Source organism: Budorcas taxicolor, chromosome X (assembly GCF_023091745.1).
Source record: "Budorcas taxicolor isolate Tak-1 chromosome X, Takin1.1, whole genome shotgun sequence".
In the NCBI taxonomy this organism is placed as follows: Eukaryota; Metazoa; Chordata; class Mammalia; order Artiodactyla; family Bovidae; genus Budorcas; species Budorcas taxicolor.
In genome coordinates, this window is record NC_068935.1 from 82,244,754 (window position 1) to 82,262,033 (window position 17,280).

The 17,280-nt window shown below is 39.4% G+C and overlaps 1 protein-coding gene across 1 annotated transcript in view; it reads left to right on the plus strand.

Annotated features, from left to right (window-relative positions):
• OPHN1 (oligophrenin 1) overlaps positions 1-16,031 on the plus strand; it is a 597,166-nt gene extending 581,135 nt beyond the window's left edge. Inside the window, exons 21-24 of the mRNA XM_052663238.1 lie at positions 9,247-9,412; positions 10,491-10,541; positions 14,649-14,690; positions 15,904-16,031. Of these exons, the coding sequence (XP_052519198.1) occupies positions 9,247-9,412; positions 10,491-10,541; positions 14,649-14,682 (251 nt within the window). The 3' untranslated portion in view covers positions 14,683-14,690; positions 15,904-16,031. The remainder of the gene's footprint in view (positions 1-9,246; positions 9,413-10,490; positions 10,542-14,648; positions 14,691-15,903) is intronic.
• The last annotated feature ends 1,249 nt before the right edge of the window (positions 16,032-17,280 follow it).

Genomic DNA, 17,280 nt, shown 5'->3' on the forward strand with positions numbered 1-17,280 from the left:
TTTACCAGGGATAATGGCCTGTAATTGTGTGTGTGTGCATGTGTTGTCCTTGTTTGATTTTGGTATCAAGATAATGTTTGCCTTGTGAAATAAGTTAGGAAGTGTTCCCTCCTCTTTTTTAGAAAAACTTGAGGAAAATACATATTACATCGCCTTTGAATGTTTGGTATAAACCACCTGGGAAGCTGTCTGGTCATGGACTTTTGATTATTAGAGGTTTTGTTTACTGTTTTAATCTCTGTATTAGTGATCAGTCTATTCAGATTTTTCTATTTCTTCATGACTTAGTCTTGGAAGATTGGGATTCAAAGAATTTGTCCATTTCTTCTAGGTTGGGCAATTTGTTGACATATACATTTATTTGTTCATATCATTGTCTTACAATTATTTGTATTTCTGTGGTATCTGTTATTGTTTCTGTTCTTTCATTTCTAATTTTATTTATCAGAGACTTTTACTTTTCTCTTTTTTTTCTTAGTGTCTAGCTAAAGGTTTGTTAATATTTCTTTTCATCATTTCAAAGAATCAACTCTTAGTTTCTTTGACCTTTTCTATTATCTTTTTGGTCTCTGTTTCAATTTACTTCCACTCTGATCTTTATTATTTCTTTTCTTGTACTGACTTTGGGCTTCATTTTTCCCCCTTTTTTTCTAGTTCATTTATGTGTAAGGTTAGATAGTTTCCAGATAGTTTCTTTGAGATTTATTATTTCTGTTTTTAAAAGTTTCTTTCTTTCTTTATTATTTATATTTGGTTGTGCTTAGTCTTCATTGCTGTGTGGACTTTTCTCTAGTTGAAGCAAGAGGGGGCTACTCTCTAGTTGCAGTGTACAGGCTTCTCATTTCAGTGGCTTCTCTTGTTGCTGACGTGGGCTCTAGGGCATTCAAGCTTCAGTAGTTGCAGCACTTGAGCTCAGTAGTTGTGGTTCCTGGGCTTTAGAGTACAGGTGCAATAGTTGTGATGAATGGGCTTAGTTGCTCTGTGGCATGTGGGATCTTCCTAGACCAGAGATCAAACCTGTGTCCCTGCATTGGCAGGCAGATTCTTTACCACTAAACCACAAGGGAAACCCTAAATTTTATATCTTGGGGTAGCCTCTATTGCTATAAACTTCTCTCTAGTACCACTTTTGCTGCATCTAATATATTTAATATGCCATGTTTTCACTTTTACTTGTCTTCAGGTAACTTTCAATGTCTATTTTGATTTATTTGTTATCTCAATAGTTGTTCAGTAGTATGTTTTTCATTCTCCACATATTTATAATTCTTAAAGATTCTTGTAGTTGATTACTAGTTTCATTCCACTATGATTGGAAAAGGTGCCTGATATGATTTCAATTTTCTTAAATTTATTGAGACTTGTTTTTTGTCCCAACATATAGTCTTTCCTTGCGAATGTTCAATGTGCACTTGAGAGGAACATATATTCTGCTACATTTATTTATTTATTTATTTATTTATTTTTTAGTTTTTATTTTTACTTTATTTTACTTTACACTACTGTATTGGTTTTGCCATACAATGACATGAATCCACCACGGGTGTACATGCGATCCCAAACATGAACCCCCCTCCCACCTCCCTCCCCACAACATCCCTCTGGGTCATCCCCGTGCACCAGCCCCAAGCATGCTGTATCCTGCATCGGACATAGACTGGTGATTCAATTCTTACATGATAGTATACATGTTTCAATGCCATTCTCCCAAATCATCCCACCCTCTCCTACAATGTTTTGTATGAACCTATTAAGTCCATCTGCTCTACTGTTTCATTTAAGACTTCTGTTTCCTTGTTAACTTCCTGTATGGATGATCTATTAATTGATGTGAGGAGTTAAAGTCCCCTACAATTGCTGTGTTGCTATCAATTTCTCACTTTGTTGTTGTTTTTCAGTCACTAAATCATGTCCAACCTTTTGTGACACCATGGACTGCAGCGTGCCAGCTTTCCCTGTCCTTCACTATTTCCTGGAGTTTGCTCAAACTCATGTCCATTGAGTCAGTGATACCATCCAACCGGTTACCTCTTTCAATTTAAGCCTGAATTTTGCAATAAGGAGCTCATGATCTGAGCCACAGTCAGCTCCAGGTCTTGGTTTTGCTGAGTGTATAGAGCTTCTCCATCTTCAGCTGCAAAGAATATAATCAATCTGATTTATATATTGACCATCTGGTGATATCCATGTGTAGTATCTTCTCTTGTGCTATTGGAAGAGGGTGTTTGCTCTGACAAGTGTGTTCTCTTGGCAAAACTCTGTTAGCCTTTGCCCTGCTTCATTTTGTACTCTAAAGCCAAGCTTGCTTGTTACTCCAGGTATCTCTTGACATCCTACTTTTGCATTCCAGTCCCCACTGATGAAAAGGACATCTCTTTTTGGTGTTAGTTCCAGAAGGTCTTGAAGATCTTAATAGAACTGTTCAACTTCAGCTTCTTCATCATTAGTGGTTGGGGCATAGACTTGGATTATTGTGATGTTGACCACAAAGGATGAGATGGTTGGATGGCATCGCTGACTAAATGGACATGAGTTTGAGCAAGATCTGGAAGATGGTGATGGGCAGGGAAGCCTGGAGTGCTGCAGTCCATGGGGTTACAAAGTTCAGACACACCTGAGCAACTGAATAAAAACAGCAGCTGTGATGTTGAATGGTTTACCTTGGCAATGAACCAAGATCATTCTGTCATTTTTGACATTGCATCCATGTACTGCGTTTCAGATTCTTTTGTTGGCAATGAGGGCTACTCAAGTCCTGAGAAATCTATAAATGCTATGATTCTTTAGTTATGATCATTTGATAGAGAATGGGGAGGGAGGGAACAAGTTGAGCTGGAGAGGCAGATAAAATTTATAGTAAGTCACGTTAAAGTCCAAGGTTAAACATAAATTACAAGGAAGTACCATTTGGTATAAATACCACTAAGCTGAAAAGGCTTAGTGAAGTCTCAGGTGTGACTTAGGCTCCAGAGTCTCTGAGACATGAATTTGAATCTTGGTCCTGCCTCATCCTAGTTGTGGGACCTTGGAGAAGTCACAGCCTCTTTGAGCCCAGTTTTCTAACTTCTAAAATGAAGATATTTATGTGTATAGGATTGCTATAATGATGAAACGAGATACCTATATAGTTAGCACATAAGGAGTACTCAGTTTAAGGTAGCATTTGTTTTGATTTTACAGGAATCCAGTTACTAACTACATGATCTTAATGAGGTAAACTTCACTTCTCTGAGCCAGTTTTCTCAACTGTAAGTGAAGACAATGCCTATATTGCAAATGAGTTTTTTTTTTTTTTTTTTTTGGTGTTTAAGTAAGATTAGGCATACAGAATTTCTGGTAATATAATAGAAGTTCAAAAAATGGTAGTGCTACTGATTGGGTAACAGCCTCTTAGGAAATGGCAGGCATGGAAGATGGTAGATGTTTACTCTTCTATATTCTAGAGCTGATGAGAAGCCTCAAGCTCTAAATGTAGAGGTTATAAAAGAGCTCAGAGCTACTTTTTCCACCCTCAGCCTATTTCTGACCATGCCAAACACTCAGGAATAGGAGGACAATTGATAAGGGGAAGGGGCAAGGAAGGCTTCTTAGCCATCTTCCTCAAAGTCCAGCCTTTTGACAATCCTACCCCAGGGAACTCTCCCTTAACTCATTTCTTTTGGCACCCAAGTTTGACCCTTTAGTGTGGATGCTGAGTTACAATACTCATGCTTATTTCCCATGAGTATGACTCATTCTTAAACTCAGTTTTAAGCCTCTGGATGGCAAAGTCTATGTCAAATCATTTTTTTGCATCTCTTGTGAGAGCATAAGGCTGGGCACAAAACCCCTCAAGAAACACTCAATAAATTGAATACCTTTCAGTTTATGTTTTAGAATAACCCTCAAATTTGGGTATATCATGTTTGTGTGTGTCACAGATGGCACAAATGGGGACTTCAAAAGGGAAAGCTTTTCCCATTGTCCTTCTAGTGGACTGAGCTACATTTTTCTTTTCTCAGTGAGTATTAAATAGCATCTACATGCAAGGCAATTTACTTGGGCCCTTGCTGAATAAAGAGAGAGATCTCACCTAGATCTAGCTCTCAGGTTGCTCCATCTTAATCGGGGAGGTAAAGTCAACAAAACAAAGAGCCCTGAATTAAAGTACAAGGTGATTAGTGCTGTAAGAGTGAGAGAAAGGAATTTGCAGCATATTAGGCTTCCAAAAGATATGAAACTTAAGTTGAATCTTGATGGATGATGCAAATTGTGGTATATAAGAAGGGGTAGAGGGCATCTTAAAAAGAGATTATTAATTGTATGATGTGTACATGGAACAAGAAGTAATACTATTTATGTGGACTATAGGATATGTGAAGAGGAATGGTGGAAAGGTAGACCAGAATGATCAGTTGAATTGAGACCAAAGAAGGTAATAAATTCCAGGTTTAAAAATGTTTGTGCATATACTGCAGATAACAGGGAGCTGTGAAATCTAAAACCAACTATTATCTATCTAGCTATCTGTAGATTTTTTTTTTCAAACTGATTAGGTACATGATCAGAACAGGCTTTTAGAGTAGCATATGAAGGTCAGCAGGGAAAGATATAGGCCTATAGACTTATATCATGGACCCATTGATCTGGAAAGCAGTCCAAGTCCACATTGTAAAGGTAGGGAAATGATCCATTCAAGGTCACACAGCAAGTTAGTTTTAGTATTAATACTGGAATCTAGGTCTCTCAACTCTTGGGTATTATTACTCTTCCCTCTCTGCCTGTTTAACTTGTGGCTTTGCTGTGACACATTAGAGGTAGGAGAGAACAACATTGGGGTCTTTCAACCAAGAAAGCCCTTTGCTACTATTCCGAAGTTCGACTTTATAATGAAACATCAATTTGTAGCTCCCAATAAGGAGGCTGGCAGCTGAACTGGTGAATCCACCTGCAATGCAGGACACCATGGTTCAATTCCTGGGTGTGGGATGTCCCCTGGAGAAGGGATAGGCTACTCACTCCAGTATTCTCAGGCTTCCCTAGTGGCTCAGATGGTAAAGAAACCACCTGCAATGTGGGAGACCTGGCTTTGATCGCAAAATTGGGAAGGTCCCCTGGAGTAGGGAGTGGCTACTCACTCCCTTATTCTGGCCTGGAGAATTCCATGGACAGAGGAGCCTGGCAGGCTACAGTACATGGGGTCACAAAGAGTCAGACATGACTTAGTGACTTTCACTTTCATAAAGAGCCTAGGAAGATGCAAGTCTAATGACATTTGTTTTCCAAGGCCCTAGGTAGATGTCTATTTGGATGTGCCTGCAACTGGTAAATGAATGGGGTGTCATCAGGGAGTGTCATCCAGTTCTCTCATCAAAGGAAATGATAGCCTTAGGGTGGACACAGCTTCAGGTAGAAATGTTTTCTGGCTCTGATTGAAGTGTATGCTTCCTATCCAGTACTCACTCCAGCAACCAGTAGAAATGGAACAGTGTTGTCAACTGTTATAATCTGATCTGCAGGTGAGCAAGAACCATCATGTGGCTAGAGGTTCTCAACTATGGCTATACATAGTGTCACTTGGGGAACTTTTAGAAAATATCCATACCCAGGTCCTACCCTAATCAATTAAACTGGGATCTCTGGCTATTGCGTCTCCAGTACTATATAATTTCAATGTTCTCTATGTTTAGCCAGGGTTGAAAATCACTGGTACTTGTGACTACTTGGGCTTTGGAAAGTAGATAGACCAGGATCTATTGCCAATTAACTATGAGGTTACTTATCTCTCTGTTTCTTCAGCTGTAGAACAGGTATAATACTTTTTATCTTTCAGGGTTATGGTTAGTGTTAAATGAGAATATGTGCATAAGGGACTGAGTATAGTATCATAGTACCTAGAACAGAGCAGGTGTTCAATAAAAAATGGTAGCTAAATTTTTATTACTTATTTTATTACCATTATCATTATTGTTATCATTTATAACTTTTTCCTTTTTAATATATTTTTTATTGAAGGATAATTGCTTTACAGAATTTTGTTGTTTTCTGTCAAACCTCAGCATGAATCAGCCATAGGAATACATATACCCTCTCCCATTGGAACCTTCCTCCTATCTCCCTCCCCATCCTACCCCTGTAGATTGATACAGAGCCCCTGTTTGAGTCTCCTGAGCCATACAGCAAATTCCCTTTGGATAGGTATTTTACATATGGTAATGTAAGTTTCCATGTTACTCTTTCCATACATCTCGCCCTCTTCTCCCCTCTCCCCATGTCCACAGTCTATTCTCTATGTCTGTTTTCCCATTGCTGCCTTGTAAATAAATTCTTCAGTACCATTTTTCTAGATTCCATATATGTGCATTAAAATATGATATTTATCTTTCTCTTTCTGACTCACTTCACTTTTACTACTACTAACAACAAAACAGCAAACACTGAGAAAAACAGTGGATGCAGAAATAGGAGTTATAAGTCTTAGTCCTCTCTCTACCACTTACCTAATTATGTGATCGTGGATGAGTGAGTTCACCTTTCCAAACCTTAGTTTACTTCTCTGTAAAATGGAGAAGATAAGACCCATCTACTATTCTTTCCTTACAAGCTTATTGTGAACATCAGTAGTTATCTGAAGAGTACTTTGAATGGTATAACATTTTAGAAAAATTAGATTATTATTATTATTTTGGTCATTATTTAGCTACAATTCTGTGTACATGACCTGGTGCTAAGGGGAATGGTGTGTCCAGAAATGTAAGATACAGCCTAGATGGGGAGACAGAATTTCTCTGTGTGTGACTGAATAGTACTTGGCTCATATCACCATTAGAGCACAAATCATACTGTATTATCATTATCATTTTTTTCATATCTGTCTCCCTCACAAGAATGACTAGCTAGAGGAATGAAAAAACCCTACAGAGCAATATATGTACTTTATGAGCATTTACATGGATGGAAATTACCTATGCCAGGTGGAGTGTTCAGAGGATTGAGATTTGAGCTGAGTGTTTAGGGGTGGTTTCAATACAGATCGGGCTTCCCTGGTGGCTCAGAGGGTAAAACATCTGCCTGCAATACGGGACACCCAGGTTTGATACCTGGATCAGGAAGATCCCCTGGAGAAGGAAATGGCAACCCACTCCAGTATTCTTGCCTGGAGAATCCCATGGACAGAGGAGCCTGGTAGGCTACAGTCCACGGGGTCGCAAAGAGTCAGACATGACTAAGCGACTTCACTTTCTTTCTTTTCTTTTTCTTTCAATACAGATCAAACATGAAAACAAGGGTATATATTGGACAAGAAGCAGGACAGAGTCTAACACTCACTTATCCCAGCTGTCAGCTAGGTACTCTCTATCAGCCATCTAATTTAGTTCTTACAACTACCTCGTGAGGATACCCATTTCTCAGATGAATACCTTCATAGTCAAAGAGTTGAAATAACTGTCCAGGGTTTCACAGCTTAGAAATAGCAGAACAAGGCCTGAAAGCCAGATCTGCCCAACTCAAGACTCTGCTTTTCACACTGTACCATACTGTCTCATCTAGAAGTAAGAACCAAGGGATTGCTTTGATAGGGCCAGTTAGGAGACTGGTTTAACAAAAGTAGAGCTGGAGTTAAAGTCCAGTGTTAGTGCCTGGGATAATAATTTGGGACCAACTCATAGAAGGCCTTGAATTTTTGCTAGGGAGTTTGAACTTCATCCTGTACGTTTTGTAGCCACTGAGAAAATCTAGAAAAACAATTTTCAAATACTTAAGGATTATGGATAAAAGTTGATATTTTTTACATTTACCTTAAAAAGTTTTGTAGAAGAAAAAGTGATTATCAGGGTTTACTGACAAAAACTGAATGAATATCAAAACCTGATAACACCCTTGCATAGTTACACATGTGTCTATTTCCAGATGGGGTTCATCAGGCCATGAATATTTCTGTGGCCTTTTCTTCAGTTAATATTATTTTATATGAATACATTTTTCACCTAGTCCAAATCCTTGTTAGTTCATGCATAATATGTATTGGTTAAATGCCTGTAAGAATTTAATTATTTCCTTTGTGCTTGAGTCTGACTTTGTGCTATTAAGAAGCATGTTTTTGTGCTGATTGCTTATTTTTTCCTCTTGGGTTAATTTCTTTGGGTCTGTTCTTCAAAGTGGATTAACTGGATCAATGAGCATGAACTGTCTCATATGTATTATTTTGCATTTCATCCACATTGTTCCACAATTCTTGATGTCAGGCTATCTAGATAGAGTAAGCCCACTGTATAGTGCTACGAGCAATGTGTACATGCATCTGTTTCAATATATTCCTGCCAGAACTGTTTTATTAAAAAAAATTATGTGTATTTATTTTGTGCTGAGTCACATGGAGACTAGAGACATAGAGATAGAAAGTTCAGTTAGGAGACTGCTACAATAGTCAAGGTTTAAGTGAAAAGAACCTGATTTTTTGGTGATGATGACTATAACAAATTCATCATCAGATATTGACTAAGCACCTGCTATGTGTCAGTCACAATACTAAACATGTTAGTGAAAAGTGAAAGTGAAGTCGCTCAGTCGTGTCCAACTCTTTGCCACCCCATGGACTGTAGCCTATCAGGCTCCTCCATCCATGGGATTTTCCAGGCAAGAGTGCTAGAGTGGACTAGCCATTTCCTTCTCCAGGGGATCTTCCCGACTCAGGACTCGAACCCGGGTCTCCCGCATTGCAGACACTTTACCATCTGAGCCAGTACCTAAGTAAATTCTCCCAATGCCTCTGTAAGGTAATGTATTATTGGTCTTAATTATATTGTTGAAGAAACTGAGACTGAGCAAATTGATACCCTCAGTTCAGTTCAGTTCAGTTGCTCAGTCATGTCCAATTCTTTGCGACCCCATGTACTGCAGCATGCCAGGCTTCCCTATCTATCACCAATTCCTGGAGCTTACTCAAACTCATGTCCATCTATTCAGTGATCAGATATTGACTAAGCACCTGCTATGTGTATTATTGGTCTTTATATAGTTGAAGAAACTGAGACTGAGCAAATTGATGCCCTAGGTGACACAAATATGAAATTTCAGAGCTGGAGTTCAAACATAGACTATCTGAAGGGATAGCTGCTAGAATAATTTTTTAATCCAGAGTTGTTAGTAACCAAAAAGAAACAGGGACCAAGAAAGGTGGCCAATATCACTGCAATATCAAGTATCTCCTGAGGAGTAGTGTTCAATTTGGCTAACTGTTCAAGTTCTTGTTGTTCTCTCTTCCAGGAGACTCTGACAGTTTCAGCAAAGTGCGGCCTCCGGGAGAAAAGCCAACCATCATCAGACCCCCAGTGAGGCCTCCAGACCCTCCCTGCCGGGCAACTACTTCCCAGAAACCAGAACCAAAGCCAGATGTTATGGCTGGCAATGCAGGGGAAATCCCATCATCTGTGTAAGTAGGGCTGTTTTTCAACCTTGACCTAAAGCCCACCTTAGATCACTAAGAATGCATTTAAGATTATCATTATGGCTATAAAGGGTGTACAATGCACAACCCTGGGGCATCATTCACTTCATAGTGAAAGGAACTGTCACAGACCAGCCCTGTTCAGAGTTTTCTACTGGGAGAGTTTCCTGAGAGTTTTCCTAAGCTGAAGTGTTTAAAACTTAATGCCTGATAGGACACCCATTTTTCTTAGTTGCCCTGACCTCTGTAGGGTAATAAGATTACCTGCTGCTTTCATGCTTCCTTGGCCTGGAAATTTTTTATCTTATTATTACTACTTGTTTTTAAAGTAATTTAATGAACAGATTTGTTCATTTTACTTGTACTTTAAGGCTTTTTTTAAAAAAAGGGAAAGTATGATTTTAAAATTTTTCCAAAATGACTCTCATTCTCCAAAGAGCATCTTACAGGGTAAGAACAGAACTAATATCCAGCAGGTCTTTCTGAGGCTGGTTTGCAAGCCAAGAGACCAGGGATAGAGCAGCTAAGATGGGGCCACAGCACCTCTTAGGGACCAGCCTTGCTTGGCCACAAAACTAACCTGGCTGGCTTCTCCATAGCCAGTGCCTGGGACCCCTCTCAGTATCCTGCTTCCTGGTTTTCCTTTTTCTTGTGTTTATTGTCTCATAATTGTAAAATTGAGGAAGTAAGAAAATAAAAGCCTCTACCACTTGGACTGATTAGCTAAGTGTATTTATAAAATGCCAAAAACTATACTCTGAAACCAATAACTTGTTTTACTTATTTCTCCCAAGAGTAGCCTGAATGCATATCATACTTAGACCATTCTGAACTAAGGGGAAGCAGAAAGTATCAGCCATAGCCTTGGGAGTGCTTATGGCGTCTGAGCCATTTCACATTCTGATATGTAGATTTTCCCTCAGACCCAGATCCTTTGCAAGCTAAGGCAGAACGTGACATTGGTGGCCTGTCTGGTTCATATTTTATTCTCATTTCCATTGGCCATTGGTTCTCACACGTATTTCAGAGCAGTTCATGGGACTTGGTTGACTTCTGTTTGCAGAGTGGCTTCCAGGACCAGATTCTTTGAAACAGCTTCCCGGAAAACAGGAAGGTAAGAGATGCACGTGACAGAACTTCAACCAAATCACTTTTTAATAAATGCATCATGAGTGTGTCATTTACTATCTTAACATTCTCCTTTTCTGTTTCCTATAGCTCTGTCTCTGTCTGACTGTGTTTGTTCCTTTCTCTCCCTCAACACTGTCTTTCTGTCTCCCCAATCTTAACTTGTGTTTCTGCCTTTTCCCTATACCTGTGTGTCTCTCTGCCTATGTCACTCTTACCTATTTGTTTCTTTTACACTATTTCTTTCTCTGTCTCTGTAATTCTCAGTCTCTTTCTCTCTCTTTCTGTTTTTCTACTTATGTCTCTGTTTCTTTGTCTCTCAGTTTCCCTATCTCTTTGACTCTTTCTGTCTCTCTCTCCATGTCTCTTTCTTTGTCTATCTCTGTATTTGTTGTCTCTGCCCCTCTGACTCTGTTTTTCAATCTCTCTCTCTCTCTCTCTCTCTCTCACACACACACAGTACTCACATGCCAAGTGGTATTGCAAAAATATTATGCTCATTGTAGGTCTTTTTTGGTTAGTTTGCTTATTTAGATCCTATTTTATTCTAAAAGGGCAACCGATAGAAATATATAGAGTGCAATATTCTAACATAAATGGCCTTAGAATGAGCATAGTCCTGATTTCAGAGGTAAGCATTAGACTTAGGTGGCTGTTTTCAAACTGGCTGCACATATAAATCACCTGGAAATTTTTGAGGGAAAAAAAAAATGAATACAGATTCCTGCCTTCCACTCTAGACTCATTAAAACAGAATCCCCAGGAGTAGCACCTGGGAATCTAGGTTTTTACATTTCTTTCCTTTCTTCTTTCCAATTAATTTGTTTTTAAAATTCTTCAAATGCTAGTATAGACTTTTCAAGGCCTATCATTTGGGACCCTTTAGATTGGAACACTTGGAGAAATGATTGCTTATCCTTCAGGGACTCTTCTGTGAGTTCACTTAGTGTTGCTTATCAGAGAGATCAAAATTGTGTTTCCTGGTGGGTGATAGGAGTGTAACTCTTCTGGGTGTTCAATTAAAAGCAGAGTAATATGCCTTTACAAGCACTGGAGCTGGGATAGGTTAGACATCATTTAGTTAAAACTGTGGGCCCTGACTCACCAGGACATGATTCTGAATAGCAGGCCACTGAAATTCTGCTTGGCAGTCAGTCACATGGAACTCTAGTCTAGACCAAATTCTTCTTAGACAATAATTTACCATTTATTCTACCATAACAGATGAAAGCGAGGTCAAAGCCCTAGATTTCTCCTACTGATATAATGAAGATAAAGTTTTTGCCTAGAATATTTTTTGAAGCAGGCTTAATCAGATAGGCTTGAGGGGGGGAAAAAAAGAAAAACAGAAAGAGACACCTTAATATTCTTAAAGCATCTGCCTATAAGCAGGACTATTTACTACTTCTGGGTAGTCCTTCCTCCCTCCCTAGGATAAGCCATATGATAAATAAATACCAGGAAAATAGAATAAAGCAATCTTGAATTAACAGAATGAAGTGTGCATATCTAAAGGAAAGCTTTTTAGAGGTAGTGGTATCTGAGATGAAGCTTGAAAGATGGGTAGAATACACTGAAAATGAGAACTATTGTTCTGTAGTCTTGAACAGGGAACCAAGGCATTGAGCTGTATATGTACTAGGCATGAACAAAGTCCAGTAGAATCTTTAAGGCAGCTTGATTTCTAATAGGGAAACTATAGCCAAACTGATGTTGAAAATGTGGAAAGATTGCTAACCATTGCCTAGGCTTTGTCATAGTGCTCAGAGAAGTCTTGAACCAACTGCAAAATAGGGTACTATGGCCAAAGCAGGCACTTCAGGATGGAGGATGACCCTCCCAGTCCTATATTCAGGCCTCTGGAACCTAAATTTAATCCTCTTCCTTATCCCCAGATTCTATCTTGGCAGGAGTGTGTAAGACCAAGGTGGGTACACCAGTCCTCCAATATGTCATGAGTCACCTTCCTAGATACCTACAGAGTCCTCCCATTCAGCATAGACATGACAAAAGCACCCCTTCCGTCTAGACCCGTTTTTAAAAAGTAATTTAATTGTAGGCTAATTACTTTATAATATTGTAGTGGGTTTTGCCATAAACTGACATGAATCAGTCACAGGTGTACATATGTCCTCCCCATGCTGAACCCCCCACCCTTCTCTCTCCCCATCCCACCCCTCTGGGTTTTCCCAGTGCAACAGCTTTGAGTGCCCTGTTTCATGCATTGAACTTGGACTGGTGATCTATTTCACATATGGTAATATACATGTTTCAGTGCTATTCTCTCAGATTATCTCACCCTTGCCTTCTCCCACAGAGTCCGAAAGTCTGTTCTTTATATCTGTGTCTCTCTTGCTGTCTCGCATATAGGGCCATCATTACCATCTTTGTAAATTCCATATATATGTGTTAATATACTGTATTGGTGTTTTTATTTCTGACCCCAGTTTTGTAACCACCATTTTCATCAGTGCATCTACATGCTGGCTGCTGGTCAAAATTCTTAGACTAGCCACAGTCAATCTCATCTCATCGCTAATGAAAATGATAATCTATTTAACCTTTGCTGTGCCCCTTTTTGCCTCCAATTTGTACACCTGACTATATGTAACCTGATATTTGAATGACCTCACTTTTCATTTATCTCCCATATACAACAATTTAAAAATTAAAAACTCAAAAGAAGAGAAAGGAGGGGGAAATATTTCAGTAAGACAGAACCACTTATTCAACGCAAGTTCACACAGAGCTTAGTGTTCCACTTTGGCTGGAATGTGGGGTTGAGGGGAAGAAGCTCAGCTGGAAGTGAGGCCAGGAAGATGGATTGGGGCCAGATTATAAAGGCCTTATATAACATACCAAGGAGTTCAGTCTTTATCCCCTAGTCATTATGGAGAGCTTAAAAGCTTAAAAAATGACAATGCATATTCTAATCTGCATGAATTATTTTGAAAGGCACACACATTCTGTTGGTAATGAGGAAGATAGGAGAGTAAAACCTGAAGGCAATGAGACCAATTAGGAGGCTAATCATCCTAGCAAGAGTTGATGAGGTCTTGATATATGGCATTGTTAGCAGGAATAGAATGAAAGGATAGATTTGAGGTAGACTCAGTAAGACCTTAATGACTTTTCAAATATGGAACATTGGAGAAGGATTAAGAGAGAAAAAATCTAACTTGGATAGCTGGGTAGATGGTAGCAATAGTTAATCATGGTGGAACAGGTTTTGTGGAAAACTTTCTCTGATCAATTTTGGACACTGTGTATGAAGATTCTGTGTGACATCCAGATAGTAATGACCAATGGGTAACTACAACTTAGACTAGTAATTGGTACTGGACCTACATACATTTAGGGGTAGAATTATTGAGTACAGACACTGTACAAATTTATTCACATATACTACAATATGAATAGTATCCTTTGGGGTGGGAGTGGGGTCTCAGTGCTTGATGGGAATTGAAATCATGAATGGGAATAAGATCACTCAGGGAGTAGGTATAAATAGACTCAAGAGAGAGGAGAAAAACAATGTTGAGAACATAGCCCTGGGACCAGCTGTTGTCTGGGATTTTCTGCCCACATTATATGGACCTTAATTCTCCAGGGTTTTCTCTTTCCTCCAACCATCTCTAGACAAGGTGACCATAGGACTGATCTAAAGACATCAAGAGGCCAGGCAAAGCTTGTTTGGTCTCTGAGGCAAAGGAAGATTCATGTTTCATAGAAGGTATTTGCCTTTCCTCTTTGCCCTTCTCTCATTGGAGATAATCATAGAATGTAGTCTTTGGTCTTAGGGCAATTTCTCTGGTCTCCCCTAGCCTCCCATTGTATGACACTCAAAGGATTGTGGTAGCACCTGAAAGATGTTTTTGTGTCTGGGACACTGGGCTCTCTAAATCTGCTAGAAAGGTAGCCTAACCTATAAGCATGGAGTGAGATGTTTTGAAATATCTGGATGGAATCACTTCCTAATTTTTCAAATGGCCTGATTGGCACTGTCTTGGAAGGGTTACCCACCCACTTGTTTTGCCTTTCCAGTTCTGATTTCTAGAGTCTTAGTGAAATGTCTTTCATCCTTTACCCGCAGTTCTCAAGGCAGACTTCCTGGAGATGAGAGTTGAGGCCTCAGGTATGTAGTATCCTCTTCTGATTACAAAACCTTGTTACACATATGCCTTCTTTTATGAGATCTGAGTTTTTGAGAACTGGAATGCCATGTAGGTCTAGAGGGTGGGAATTCACCTCTGTGGCTCAGTTTACTACTTTGTAATTACATGACCCTTATACTTACTGTCATTTAATACTGAGGTTCTCTGTTTTTAAGTTTACTTTTTCTTTCTTTCTCTCTCAGCCAAACTACAGTATAATTTTATGAATTGCCTTTGAATCAAGGTCATTAGAAATCCTAGGTTGTGATATTTGGGGCAATTACATTTCCTTTCCTGGGCCTCAATTTCCTAATATGTAAAATGAAACATTTGGAACCTTTTAATTCTGACATCCTTTAGGTCTGTAAGAATATCAGTAAACTCTCATTTGATATTTTGGTAAGTCCCAAGAGTCTACCTTAGTATTTGTAGAGGGATTTCATTCCTTCAGCCCAAATCACTATTTCATACTCCTTGAACCTTCATCCTTAGTTCTTTATATATGTCAAATACAAAACACTTTCACATCCATTAGCTCATTTAGTCCATATCAAATGTCAGAAATAAGGAAGATAATATGTACTTTCACTAAACATATAAAGAAACTGAGGTTCAGAGGGGATACGTAACTTACTAAGATCACCAGAGCCATGGAGATCATGGAAATTTCTTTCTCTGCCTAGAAGTTCTGATTGACAATCAGAGTGTTGGCATGATATAAACCAATACATGCATAAACAAGATCCAGGTATCTGGAGCAGAGCTTTCCATGTACTCCTCAGCCTTCCTTTTCTTCCTATCACTGCCAGTCCTCAGAGGTCTGTGGGTAGATAAGCTTTTTCTTGTCAGCTCTCATGAAGGTAAAGTCCCAGTAAAAGGAAATCTGGAGTTATTGTAGGGCCATAAAGGCAGTGACCATTCGGCAAGGGGGGTAAATCTCAGAGATATCAGGCTTCTATATCCCCTGTAGACTTTTTGAGGATTAGAGTTCAAGCTAAAGGCACAGGGTTTCCAGCCCTGATTATAGCACCATATTGGGCCTGGTCTATGGAATCTGAGTTATAAGGGCTTTTTCCTAGCCAGCTGCTGTTACTCAGCAGATTTGCTACCTACCACGAGAGGCCCTACTGCCCAGTGGCTATTAAGTGCTTAACCAATCATAGCTAATTCCTTACTCTCTTCTTTCCCTTTCAGGTTGTAAAATCCTTGGCCTCAGGGGACCCTTTCCAGGTTCTAGAAGGGTCTTCTTCAAATCCTTGTGTGCTGAAGAGCAGATTCTTCCTGTCCCTGCACCTTCAGGCTCTGGGAGGCTATAAAATAAGGGGCACATGTCCTATACACAAGTTTATTTCTCCTTTGTATTCTCTCTTCATTCCCCTAGAAGGTCTATCTTGAGCTCCTATAAGACTGTGAATGGCTGAACTTCCTCAAGCCAGACTGCAGAAACCAAGCTGTCCACTGACCTGAGTCGAAGAGAGGAGCTCAGTTTTCAACTGTTTTCTGAACTTCCTGCCTCCTCAAAAGGCCATCTATCTCTGAAAGATTTGGGGCTAAAGATTGATCTTAGAAGTCTTACCCTGAACTAAAAATTACTTGAGTTGGGGCCATTGCTTACCTTGGAAATAAGGGAGTAGGAATGTTTGCTGAACTTCGGAGGCTCTTACCATGTCTCTCTTACTGAAGATATGGACTTTAGTGCCAGTTTGGAGCTCTGGCATAGTACTACATTGCCAAGAATGCATCTGCTCCTATGGCCCAGACAGAAAGAGTGATGCCTCTATAATCCCTCCAATGTGGACTCAGGAAGGTGCCCTTCCTGCTTTTATATACTTAGGACAAATCTGCAAAGCATGTTTTGCATGTCAAAGCCTATGTCTGTTTGAATTATTCTTCTTCCTGCTTTGTCCTAACAGCTTCCTTTCCAAGCAATCAGAAAGAAACAAAAGTTTAAAACAGTTCTTTTTTTTTTTTAAGGCAGACTGTGTTTGTTCTGTAGGAGTTCCATTTTGGGATCAAATGCTGGGGAAAATTGTTAAGATGGATAAAGGCCAGGTAGTTGTCATTGTTGTTTCATGTTTGCTTTTTGAAGATAAGCTCTTTTATCGCCTGAAAGAAACAGTTCTTAACCCAGTATCTATGGACTCAGGAACTTCATAAAGCCTCTGAAATGGTATGTAGACTTCCACAACAATGTGCCTTTTTTGAGGAAATGGGCCATAACATTCTAGTGAATTGCAAATTGGACCTGTGACATAATAAAGATTAAGAACCACAGCCCTTGAGACAAAAGACTCTTTTTACAATTCCTAAAATAATTGATTAGAAAGGCCTTCCAGTATTAGTCAAACTGCTTAGTTTACTATTGGGGAAACTGAGGCAGAGAAAGTTAGCAGCTGTGCCTAAACAAGATCCAATATCCCTACTCAAGGTTCTTTCAATTATACCATGCTTATCAAGCAAAGGGCCTCATGATTGGTAGCTTTAGGGGCCACCATTTTGAGAGTTTGGCTTTTACCCTCTTTCTTAAGCCACATATACTTGCCGCCAAATGGGACTTCCAGAACTAAGCTC